Genomic DNA, 12,852 nt, shown 5'->3' on the forward strand with positions numbered 1-12,852 from the left:
TGGCAGAGACTTGGGAAAAGAGAGCGCCAATGGTGAGCATGCTTCTTTCTCCTCCCTCAGTGTTTCTGCCCCAGGTAAATACCCTTAATACTTTTTCTGTTATTAAGATGGTGGTGCTTGTTGATGTCACGTGTTTTTATAGTGAGCGTGATCACAGTGTTGAAAGCAGGGCTTGGTTCACTTAAAAATGAGCTGAGGAGTAGGGGCAGGGCTATACTTAATATGTTTGAGTTGTTCTGCAGGAGCTAAGGCTCCCACCCAGGTGGAGGATGGTAACTTCAGGCTGAGCATGAGATTCCTGGAACACGGTCCTATTACCTACCACCAACTAGTCAGAAGAAACTCACACACCTGGAAGCCCTCAAGCCTCATTTTGCCTATTAAAAACTTTACCCTAATAAAAAGAAAAGAAAAAAATTCACCTCAAAAACCATCAGAGATTTCAGGGGTTTTGAGCACGAGCCACTGTTTTCCTTGTTTGGCCCTGCAGTAAAAAGTTTTTCTACTCCAAAAACAAAAACAAAAAAAAAAAAAGAGATGACGGCATGAGGCTGTGACATTCTCCATCCTCCCCTCTCCCAGGGTGAAACATATGAACGTCGATTTTAAAAAGATACAGTCCTTAACTTGTCCAGCCCAACTAGTGTGGGTTAACAGGTGCAGCACCATCAGAGGCATTTTGGAGACCCAGGAACATTACAGTCCTAAAGATTTCCTGGCAAATTTTTGTTTGGTTTTGTTTTTTTGTTTTTCTTAAATTGTGGGCAGACTAGTAATATAGAGGGAAAAATAGTGGTCCAGAAATAATTTTTCGTAGAACAGATTTATTGTGATATTGTTCACACCCTGTGAAGTCCACCCATTTAAATGGTACAATTAAGCGGCTTTTAGTATATTCACAGTGGTGGAATCATTATTATACCAGAACGTTTTCATCACTTCAGAAAGAACAGTGGAAATGAATGATCTATCCACCCCTCCCCAGTGGTGGTTCTAAAGAAGTTTCCTGGCTGTTCCTGACCCTGAATTAACTTGTTACTTTCCATAAAATATCTGGTAGGAATTTAATCAGAATTGCATTGAATCTATATATCAGAACAGGAAGAATTAATGTCTTTATGGCATAAACTTTTTCTACCCATAAATGTATCTGGGACCCAATCTTTTCATCTGTACTGAGCCTGGCCTATGGAAAGTCTTCACTAATTTGTTGGGTCTGTGAATAATGAGATTATATATATCGTTGGTTGCCACTGTAGCTTTTCACGAAAGAGAAAAGTAACCTCAGTGAAGCCAATTGACTCCCTGATGGTCAGAAAGAATGACAGCCATTGCGGGAGTGATCGAGTGGACTTGGTGCTTGCAACCAGTGTTCTCCACCACCTACAGCTAAGGGGATTACAGTGTTCTTTTATTTATTTATTTATTTATTTATTTATTTATTTATTTATTTATTTATTTATTATTTTTAAAATTCTTATTTTTTATTAAAGTGTAATCAGTTTACAATATTAGTTTCAGGTGTACAGCAGAGATTCAGTTATATATATGCATATGTACATGTATATTTTTCAGATTGTTTTCAGTACAACTCATTACAAGAAATTGAATATAGTTCCTTGTGCTATACAGAAGGTCCTTGTCATTTATTTATTTTATATATAGTAATGTGTATCTGATCATACTAAACTCCTAAACTGTCCCTCCCCCTTTCCCACTTGCTAACCACAGTTTGCTATGCCCATGAGTATTTCTAGCAACATCCTTTTTGCTGGTAATATATGCTGGTTATCTGCCTTCATTTTCAGTAATTCCATCTTAGCTGTGGGTGTTTTTCTTCTGGTGGGCCTGCATGTGGTTTGCACACGTGTTCATAGAGATCTGTATTTGGGAGAACTCCAGGCCTCGTGTAGTGCCTGGCACGGAGCTCCCACTGAGCTCATGCTTGAACTGGGAAAAACCATATAAAAGTTGGAATTTCCACTGTGGTTGAGACCTCAGGTTTCTATAACCTGTTTAGCCCACGTTAATGTTGGCAGCCCCCATACTGGATAATTTGGTGGAACTGCATGGTATGATGGTGTAGAGAGAGGGCTTGTATGCTTCTTCTCTTTCCTTTTTCTAACACTCATTCTCCTGGGACTCCCACATCCTTCCCCAGCAGTGCCCAGGGCTGGCTTGGTGCTGCGCTGAAGCAAGATTTGTAAATAAGGCCCTTTCCTCATCTCTTCTGAGCCTCCGTTTCCTTCTCTGCACAATGAGGGCTTAGACTAGATAAGTGCTTTTAGGTTTCTTTTAAACCCTTGTCTCCTTTTAAGAAACAGAGAACTCAAATCTCTGCTCCAACCCTAATTCTTCAGATTTTGATACATCGTCCAAGGGGGTGACACAGCTCTTTGTGGAAAGTTAATGTGACTTTGGTTCTTTCCAGGTAGCACAGAAAAGGCTTAAGAGATTTATTACAGGAAGGGGGCAGGAGGGGGGCAGTATGTCACACTTTCTAGTGTGAGAACTGGAGCAGGGGCTTGGATTTAAATACAACCTCTGACGTGGCCTCTCTATAATCTTGCACAATTTGATAAACCTCTCTTTTCCTCCGTTTCTTCATGTGTCAATTTCGAGTGATATTATTTTAGGTTTTTGTGAAACAATATACACATAAGCCAATTGTGTCTCAGTAGAAACCTGACCTGTTAGAGAATCAGGGGTTTCTTAAAAAAAAAAAAAATCTTGTCCATAGCACTCTATGTGTATGTGTAATTTGAATTTCCTGGAGTGTGTGGGTTGAGACTAAGTTCTATCATGGGACAGGTGGCCCCTGGTTCTGGGGGCCCCAGTTTCCTCCTCCTCCCCAGGTCTCTTCCTCTCAGTCCAGGATGAAGTTCCTGCCGTTAGAATTACACAGAGTTCTTGTGGATATGGCTTTTAATTTTATTGTTTCACTGGGGAGGGCTGCTGTCATATTTTCCGTGGTCAGGTTTTGGTGACCTGAAGGCTATGCAATTGGGTATTCCTATTTAAGTATAAGAAAAGAAAGTTACAAACACAAAATTAGACCTAGGGTGGAGGCAGGGGCTCTTGGAAGTGGGGACCATTACCTTTGTTAGCTTCAGGTGCAGTGGCCTCTGGCCATGAGAACCCATCCTTGTGCTCTGGAGTTGGAGGGAACAGTGGGCTCGGTGGGAATGTTTACTGAGTGTATCTCATGGGCTGTGCATTGTCCTATTTGTACTGTGTGTTCCTTATTTAAGACAGTGAGCTCATTTAATCTCAATAGCCTCTTTAATAAAATCGGAGTTTTTAGTTTGAGATGTAAAGTAGATTCCCATGCAGTTGTAAGAGATAATATAGAGAGAGTCTATGGACTCTTTGCCCAATTTTCTTTCATGATTCCATCTTGCAAAATTGTAGTACGATTTGTTATTGACTCACTAAACCTTTGAGTTTTGTGTTATTACTCCCATTACTATTCATGAATAAACTGGGGTTTAGAGAAGCACACAGGCCTGCCCAGGTCACCCACGTGGTTAGTGTAGAGTCGGGTGGAACGTGGGCTAAGGGTTTCCAGGCAGTACCATTGTGATGGTCTGTGGCAGGGGCAGCATTCACTTGCGTGTTTATTCATTCACTCAACAAACATTTATTGAGTATCTTCTGTGGGTCAGATGCTTTCATAGGGTTATCGAATTCTTCAGCAGTACTGAGAATCAGGTAATGTTTTCTTTTTTTTTAATCTGAGAAATTTAGCTCTGAGAGGTTATAACCCCCCGCAAAGGAAATATAGCTCATAAAGGAGGAATAGTAAATGTGTACAGTCCCCCATTTTTTATGCAGATTGTACCCAAAGCATTTTACATTTGCAAACTTCCATAATCCAGATATATTCTTGTAAGGCAAGGATTTTTTTTTTTTTTAATTTAGGTATAGTCAAGTTTACAATGTTGTGTCAATTGCAAGGCCTTTTTTAGAATTTTGAATTAAAAAAAATTAATATTTGATGTGGGCAATTGGGTATATTTATTTGTTTCATTTTTTTTAATGGAGGTACCAGAGATTGAACCCAGGACCACATACATGCTAAGCATGGGCTCTGCCGCAGAAATGTACCCTCCTCCCCAAGGAAAGTTTTCTTATCCATTATTCTGCAGCTTAGAAGTTCAAATAAATTGGAGTTGAAATCCAGATCTTTTGATCCCACTGTGGTTCTTTTCTTTATATTCTGCTGAAGGGGGTTGGGGAAAGCAGTTCCTTTGTTCATTCCTTTATTCAGCATTTTTGAGCACTGACTTTGCATCAAGGCCTGGCTAGGTGTTGGAAACTGAAAATAAGAAATGACCCTTTTCTGCAGGGGCTGGAAGCCTAGACCAAAGGCTGGGTAATGTGATCCGAGCTATGGTAACCATGTGCAGACGCTGAGGACAAACTGTACCGCTGGCTTTGCTTGGGCTTTCCTGCCTTACGGCTGCTACACACCAGGTCACCACATCCCAGAAGGGCCTGCAGCCCACAGCAGAGTGTGTACCTCAGTCTCCTCTCCCCTCTCAGCAGGGCCTGCAACATGAGCATCCCTACTATGTGCAGTGTGCTGAGGACAACCAGAACCTCCACGTGGTGGTCCAACATGTTTGGGATCGTCTCAGAGGAGAATTTCTATTGCATCTATAAGTGAATCTCCTCGGTGAGCCAGATCAGCCCATGTGACTCCCAGTGGGCACTCTGTATCCACTACAGGCACCACTGCAGGCCCAAAGATGGGTGGAGCGACTTCCAGACCCACCGCAAGGTGTGGGCCTTGTCACCATCACCGACTGCCTCTTGGACAAGACATTCGAGAAGCTCCACGTGCAGAGGAGCTGTATGGCACCAGGCTCTAAGACCCTCAGCTCTTTGCCTTTGGACTGCATGGGGAGGTGGTCAAGCAGCCGCCCACTGATGTGGCCTTCAACCTACAAGGCCTGCAGAGTGGTGGAGAAGAGTGTCGAGGACATCATCGAGTCACTTTACATCGTGCTCGTGTCCAAGAGCCTGGACGGGGCCCCCGACAATTCTAGGGACAAGATCCCCCTCCCCTGCATCCTGTTTGAGCAGGAGGACTTGGTGGGACTGGACACAGACAGCAGATAAGACTACCTGGAGGCCGACTGCCCTGGCTGTGTGCCGGGTTGCTTCCCTACATCCAGAAAGGGATTGGCAAGGAGGAGGGCTGTCTTGAAGCCAAGGGGGGAGGGAGGGGCATCCCGCCAGTTTTCAGGCATTTAAAAGTGAATCCGCCTTTGTTTCACAGAGATCCTTTTAGGGTTAGTGTGGACACTGACTCTCCCTTTTCAGCCAGGACCCCTGGTGGGACCCCTGGAGTTGCTGTCCAATAGAGAAGCCACAGCCACTTATGTTAGGAGCACTGTGGGTTTCTAAGTTTTGCTTGTTCCTCTTTTTCTGCTTTTTCCGTTTTCTCTCGGAACTCCCTGTGAGCATGTTGTTGGGTCTGAAAATGTAGGCTGTGCACACCCTGCGTTGGAAATAGCGAGATTGCCCTCTGTGCTTCCTCCATCGCTTTAAAAAGCAAAAATGTAATGGTAGCCTTGATTCATGTATTATCTCATTCATGTTTTTATTTTCTAATTTTTGGAATTTTTGCTTTCTTAGCATGTCACCTGCTGGTGTTTGATACCTGGTAGAATCCTTGCTTTGAGAAACATGTTTGGTCCTCCTTACATTTGGTGACAAATGAGCCCTTTTTAATTTTGTTTGTTTTGAGGAGATGAGATGCTAACTGACTTAGGCGGCTTCTGAGGGATGTTTTTCATTTGTATTTTCACTTGGAAAGTCAAAGTCTGCAGCACCTTGGTTGATTCTGGCTTTTACACAAACGTGCTCAGCACGCGGTTCCTGGCTGTCGCTGTGTGACGTGCATGACGGCGCTTCCTGGCCGGCGGTCACTGGTGAGGAAGTGGCCAGCTCGGGGGTGAGCAGCTTCAGGGGGCGCTATTGGAGGAAGTAGTCACGGGGTTTTCTTTTGCTTTTCCCTTCCCCATGCCATTTCCTTTACTTTGTCCTCGTAAAGGCGCAGAAGCGGGTCTAAAATCCATCTCACACTTTTACTCCCTTTACGAGGCTGTTTTCTCTGAGTATCAGGATAACATGGCCTTCTGCTAAGTAGCTGGCTCACCTGGATCTGGTGGACACAGGGACCTCTAAAAGGGACCGTAGCTTCCTCTCTGCTTCAGCCAGTGGGCATTCAGAGCCTGGTCTGTGGTTTGCCTTAGCAGTCGTGCAGGCCTCCCTGCACCAGCCTTTACTTTTAACTCATTTTGGCAGTAAATAGCTGACTCTGTGTCTGTTGCAGCTGATGTCCACCACTGACGGCCATGTCGTTAGTTTGAGGTAGTGAGACTTTAACACCCAAGTCAGCCGTGGAGGTAGATGCTTTGGCCGACCTAGGACCTTGCATTTTCACCCCCCCAAGCTGCTTCATCTCACCCGAGTGAAGGGTTTGGCCACCACCTTCATGCTGAACATGAGACCTTGTTTCTCCATTCATGCTCTGGTCCAAATGTGGACACTTCATGCTTCACTGACTCGGTCTCATTTGAGACAGGCTAGACTTTCTGAAAGAGTCCATCACATTCTCGGGGGGAACAGCATAGAAGTAAGTGTCAAAATAGAAGGAGTCTAGGCTGTCCGGGTTGGCAAATGCAAGCTGGGATTGTGATGGCTGGGCTGTGCCCTGGACACAGGCCTTTCCCGTGGCTCCCGAGAGCCCAGGGGTTGGAGTGAGGACAGCCTTGCCTGGGTTCCTCCATCCTCACCTGCTCACTGACATGTGTGTCTGCTAACCAGGCGCTCCCCCAGACCTCAGGCCCTTCGAAGTTCAGACCACGGGAGGACATTGAATCCCATCTCCTGGGCCTCCTTTGTGAGAATCCAGTGCCTTCTGAGGTGACCTGTGCCAGGAGATGCCTCCCCCTCCAGGGAGTACCCTTCAGAGGACTGTGACTCACTGTACCGTGCTGTGAGCTTGCAGAGTTCTGGCCGCAGTCTCTGCAGAACCAGACATGAGATGAGCTTAGCGACGGAAATGACAGGACCAAATCCAGGGCAGGGCTGGTGTGAGGGAACAGGGGAAATTGAATTTGACCTCAAACACCTATGTGGGTGCTGGGGCTGTTAATAAATGGGAACCCGGGAGTTACCTGCAAGGGGCTGAATTACATAGTAAATGGTGGACATGAGGCATTTTAAGATGCCATTTGTCATCCGAGTTATGAATTCAAAGAGGCATTCCAGTCTATGAGGCTGGGGCTCAGGTGAAGGAGCCAGACTAGAGTTACACGTTGGGAGTCGTCATTCTTAGCTGGTGTTCACAGCCGTGCATGTGGATTAGCTCATCTCGAGATGTACAGACTGAGGCTGAGGGAGGGCAGGGCTGTGCCTGGTCTGGAGGAATGCCCAGACCATGCTGCCTTGGTGTGTCAGTCAACAGCATTTGCGATTTTCAGAGCAATGCCATTTAGCCTCAAGGGGCCTGGGAGGGGGGCACTGCCGCCCAGGAAGAAATCAGAAGGGAGGGTCCTGGCCACATGTGCATCTCAGGAAGATGCGGAAGCCGCAAGATCTGGGTGGGACACATCCTCAGAAGATGGAATTGCAGTGGGGAGTGGGGAGAAGGTAGTCACACTAACTTGTGAGGGAGGGAGGGAGGCCTGGGTAGCCCCCACCCCAGCGGAATCGCTTTCCGCTTTCCACAAACAAAAGGTGATCAAACAGAGAATCTGAGGTGAGAGTGGATGGGGGTTGGGAGGGGAGCCAACCTGGAGAATGGTGGTTGGACAGTTCTGGAATATTCTCCCTGCCAAGTAGACTTAAAAAAAAATCTCTTAAAAACACGGATAGTGACTAGGGAGGAGGCAGTTTTTTTTCTGGCCTCTTAAGGGTAAGGCATGTATCCAGGGATACACAGAAGAATCGGGCAGTTTGTCCTGGGGGCTTGACCCTTACCAGGGGGAACAGTGTAAGTTTAAAGGGGGAGAAGGGCAGCAGAGGGAAACTAGCCAGGCCCAGTGTCAAGTACCAGGCGGCTACCCTACTTGCGTGTGGCATTCACATCCATGCCTCCCAGGTGGGCTGTGGCAGCCGCCTTTTGCAGATTGGGAAGACTTCTCAGAGGGGTTAAAGATTTGGTCCGTTTAGAGGCTAGTAAATGCTGTAGCAGGATTCAAGCAGGGCCTTGTCAGAGTTCAAGGGCATGTTTTCTCTACTAATTCCGTTAACTCCCTGTTGTACGTGGAATGGTGAAGTGGGTCAGTTTTGGGGTCTTTCAGAAAAAGTGCGACTTAAGTGCCTCAGGACTGTTTCACAAAGCTCAGTGTTCTTTGATGATTCGGAAGCACCGCAGTGCTTTACGCCCCACAGATGTAAGGTCTTACTCCTTTGAGGATGACATGGTTGCAAATGACGTACAGGTGCAAAACCAGACTTAGCAGCTTCTGAAGGGAAACTCTCCAGTTCTCCCTTGATCGGCTTTCTTCCGCGGGATGTAACTGCTGCAGCATAGGCCTGAGCTTTCCGTATGGAGTGAGCGTTTGGTATCCAATATTAGCATAAAATGATCAGATGGAGAAAATCGACGTTGACAGTTTATTTTTGGGTTTCATTAGACAAGATGCGCTATCAGTTAATGGCCCAAATATATGAAATTGAGTACAGAACTTTGCATTTCTTACTTTCTACTTAGAGCTGTCTTCGAATTTAACGTTGTCTGCTTTGGAACATCAGCTCCACCACCAGGGCACCTGTCAGTGTGTTGGTGTGATTGCATTTACACAGGGCATGTAATCTGGGCTTCCGTGGTCCCAAATGCTCCAGTGCAAAATCAAGGGCTGTAGTCATCACTTTGTCATGCAAATACTTCTAAAACTATATGATGCCAAAAAAAAAAAAAAAAAAAGGAGACAGAGAGAAATTACCTTTATCAAAGTTCCTTTGGATTCTAACTGCAAACTGTTGTTGAGCAGCTGCGGTTTCCTTTGCATATGAGTACATATATTTCTTTGCATGTCACTTGGTTTTTGGACTAGAACACCAAGCTCTTGCTTTCCACAAGCCACAAAAATAGAAGCCAAATTGCACACATATGAAATATTTTATTCTTTTTTCTGAGAAAGACTCCTTGAATTTGGGACTTGGTCTGTGATTTTGCTTTTTGCTTCTCCCACCCCTCTGATCATCTCTCACTCCTTCTTCTCACGTGGCCTTCAAGAGTTCGTGTTCTCAAAGGAGCAGGTGGACAAACACCCAGTTGGTCATTATGCAGTGCTGCTGTAGAGGGAGCCCAGCCAAGAGCTAAAGGACATTATCAGAGAGGACTTCCTAGAGGAAATGGACTCTACATTCAGTTGTGAGGACAGAGTAAGAATCAGCCAGGAGAAGGGGTCAAGAGGGTGGCTCAGGTGGCAGAAGCAGCCCGGGTAGAAGCCTGGAGGCTTGTGGGTGGGGACTCAGGGAGACTGCCTTGTGCAGTCCAGGGTGGAGGGTGCCCCTGCTGGGGAGGACACTGGAGAGGGCCTGGGGTGGAGGGCTTTGGAGGAGCTTGTTTTTTACTAGAACTGACAGAGGAGGCAGTGAAGTGTGTCAGCAGGAAGTGACCCTCAGGAGAGGTATTACTGGTTTTGCTTCTGATGTTCCACAGAAAGAAGGGGTCGGGACCGGTGAGAGCAGATCTGTCTGTCCCTTTGAGACCCACCCCTTCATTCATTTATTCATAACACGCCCACTTCTAAGTGTCTAGGGGAGAGGGGTGAACTGGCAGTAGTAAGCAAAATTTATTTGCTTCTTGCGAGCGTAGCAGTGTCTGAAGTTGATTTAGCTTGGAATGTTCTAGGAACACAGCAGGGAAACCTAAACCAAAGTGCGGGGATTGGAGGCAGGGAAGGTTTCCTTGAGAAACAATCAGAATGAGCCTGGAGGCAGGTGGGAAGTAGCTAGGCATCAGGTCAGGGGGCCCCTGAGATCACTGGGGAACTGGGTACTGCGGTGAGGCTGGGAGATGAGAGGCAGAGGCGGTGGTGTGGTTAGAATTGTACCAGCGAACCTCTGGAGTGATGTAATCAAATCTTGCTTTGGGAAAGCTGCCCCTGCTCGCTCTCTCTCTCTCTTGCTCGCTTTCTCGCTCTCTCACTCTCTGGCTGTCTCACTCTCGCTCTTGCTGTGTATGTGTGTGTGTGTGTGTGTGTGTGTGTGTGTGTGTGTGTGTGGTGGGGAGGAGGGGGTGGGTGCCACTGAGTGGGAGGGTCATTAGAAGACCATTCACAGGCTGGGAGGCGACCAGTGGGAGAGGGGCGTCAGGGCTGCGTGGGGACAACAGGGACAGTGTGGATGTTGTATTTCCTTATGGGGAGGGCTTGTTAGCGGGGCCGCCCTCGCGGCGCCTTGTGGCTGGAAGAAAGCAGATGGTGGCAGCCAGGCTGAATTTCCTCTTCTGTCCTTCCCTGCTTTGTGTGATGGTCTTAGCTCAGCCAATATTTGAAACAGAAGAGCTTAATTCCAGGGTAGCCCAGGACTTTGTTGAGCTTGTTCAAGTGATAGGATTTAGGTTTGTGTTGAGATCTGCACGTTCACTTAGCTAGAAATTCACCGTCTTTTGCATTTCCATAGGGGTTTTTATTCTTGATAAAGATTGCTTTCTTGGTGAAGGAAATTGAATGTAGCTGCTCTTTTTCTCAAAAATATCTTATCTTTAAAGAAATTTAATATTCAAAAGAATAGGAATATTCTGAAATGATAAAGTAAGGCTTCGGTGTAGTTTCTTTGGTTTCAGATTTGACACGGAATTAGAGCCTTTGCATTACTTAATAGCACATATTTGTCAGTATTTAAAGAGCTGTTAGTGAGCGCCCCAGGCCCCAGCTCTCAAAGCATCATTAGATCTTGCTCTGAAATTGTGAATTTGTAAAGATCTTGTTTGCAGAATCCAAGCAGTTAGTTTATAATATGCAGCATAGCTCTTTTTATAAAATAATAGGTTAAAAGTTAAGAAAGTAGAAGATAGATATTAAAGCTGAAACATAAACATTTTTGTGCTAATGTTGCGACTGGAAATTTTGAAAAGAAAAATCCTGTAATGTCATCTACATGAAATACTTATATATCTATCACATTTGAAAAATAACTACACAGTGTTTTTCTAAATCAGAACCATTGCAGCTCAGATACTGGCAGTGATGGTTGCTGGTTTTTAATTGTAGAGTCTAAATTTGCATTCTTTGCCCTTTTTTTTTTTTTTTTTTTTTGTAGTGAGAGGGTTGAGTAGTGCTTTGCCAGCATGCTTTCGGGGCAATTTTGGGGCAGACGTTGTGCACCAGCAGTGAGACATTTCTGTGCATTTTTCTTTCTGGACATCCCCAGGGCGCATGCAGAAACACGAGAGGGTTTGTGCCTGCAGGCCGGAATGCTTCAGGACTCCCTGGAACATCACCATTTGTTCTGGAGCTGCTCCGGTCAGTGAATGACTTTCTGTGGCTTGGAGGTAAGGTGGTCTGATGCAGATGATCAGATGTGTAGTTAAAGTGCTGTTACTTGAAATAAGAGAAAACCTTGAAACACAGCTCTAAAAATACAGGATGAGGGAGGAGAATTGGATGAGCTGCTTGCAGTAGGGGGTCTTCTCAGGTGACTCCCTCACCGTGATTTCTGCCAATATCCGCCCCAGCCCTGCACGTTAGTCCTGCCGAAGCAAGCATGCCCTTTGCTCAGAAACGCGCTGAATTTCCTTGTGTCTCTGTGTGTTGGCTTTTTTAAAGCACATCTTGCCCTTTGCTTTGAATGAAATTCTTGTTAGGAATCTCTTAAACTCATTCTTCCAGACCTCGTCCATATGTAGCTGCTGAGTGGATGAACAGAATACAATATCTCCATGTAGTGGAATATTATTCAGACATAAGAATGAATAAAAAAGAAAAAAAAAGGGGGGGGTGAAAAAGGCCACCTGCTCTGGGAAGTCCACCCTGACGGCTCAGCCCGCCCTTTTCCCTTTGAAACCCCACCCCTTATACTCCTCTCTATTTGATAGTACTTACCACCTTCTAATAAACTATAAACTTTAAAAAAAATAAGATGCTAATACCACTTTGAAATGGATGACCGTTAATAACAGCATGTTAAGTAAAAGAAGCCAGACACAAAAGGCCACATATTGTTGATTTCAGTGATCTGAAATGTCCAGAATTGGCACATGCAGAGGCAGAGGGCAGATGATGCTTGCGAGGGGCTGACTGGACAGGAGGATGGGGAGTGACTGCTAATGGACAGGGGATTTCTTTTGGGGTGATGGAGTGTTCTGGAAATGGATGATGGTAAGGGCTGCACAACTGTGAATATACAGAAAGCTGCTGAATTGTACCCCTTTAAGTGGGTAAGTTTTAAAATATGTGAATTATATCTCAATTATAAAACACCGGAAAAAAAAAAAAAAACTCAGTCAAAGGACAGTCTCTCCTGGGCCTGCCCCGCAGTGGGTTCTGTCAGTCTCCCTCTGTGCTTGAGATGCTTGTGACATGGTTTTCTCCTGCAGGGACTGTCTCCTGGAGGTGGGAGCGGGAGGCACGGTCCATGTGTCTCCATCATCTAGCATGTTGTAGATGTTCCCTAAATGTTTGTTAATAAATGCTCTGGGGGTAAGGACTAAAATGGGGCTCTTTCCTGGGAGAAGCTGTCAGCTCAGAGGGCCTGCCAGCCACTTAGGATAAATACGGGTCAGAGTGAAGTAACAAAATTCTCTGATAGAAGTTTAACAACGAGCTGTAGTACACACTAAGTAGAAGAGATTCTTGAATGGGCTTACATTTCCTAATTTGGCTA

The 12,852-nt window shown here is 45.6% G+C and overlaps 1 protein-coding gene across 1 annotated transcript in view; it reads left to right on the forward strand.

Moving 5' to 3' along the window:
• LOC116147421 (trafficking protein particle complex subunit 9) overlaps positions 1–12,852 on the forward strand; it is a 74,099-nt gene that overhangs the window by 692 nt on the left and 60,555 nt on the right. The window contains 8 exon segments of the mRNA XM_064496841.1: positions 4,549–4,626; positions 4,628–4,781; positions 4,784–4,846; positions 4,849–4,942; positions 4,944–5,123; positions 8,351–8,391; positions 11,421–11,474; positions 11,477–11,521. Of these exon segments, the coding sequence (XP_064352911.1) occupies positions 4,549–4,626; positions 4,628–4,781; positions 4,784–4,846; positions 4,849–4,942; positions 4,944–5,123; positions 8,351–8,391; positions 11,421–11,474; positions 11,477–11,521 (709 nt within the window).

The sequence above is a fragment of the Camelus dromedarius genome, chromosome 18 (genome assembly GCF_036321535.1).
Source record: "Camelus dromedarius isolate mCamDro1 chromosome 18, mCamDro1.pat, whole genome shotgun sequence".
In the NCBI taxonomy this organism is placed as follows: Eukaryota; Metazoa; Chordata; class Mammalia; order Artiodactyla; family Camelidae; genus Camelus; species Camelus dromedarius.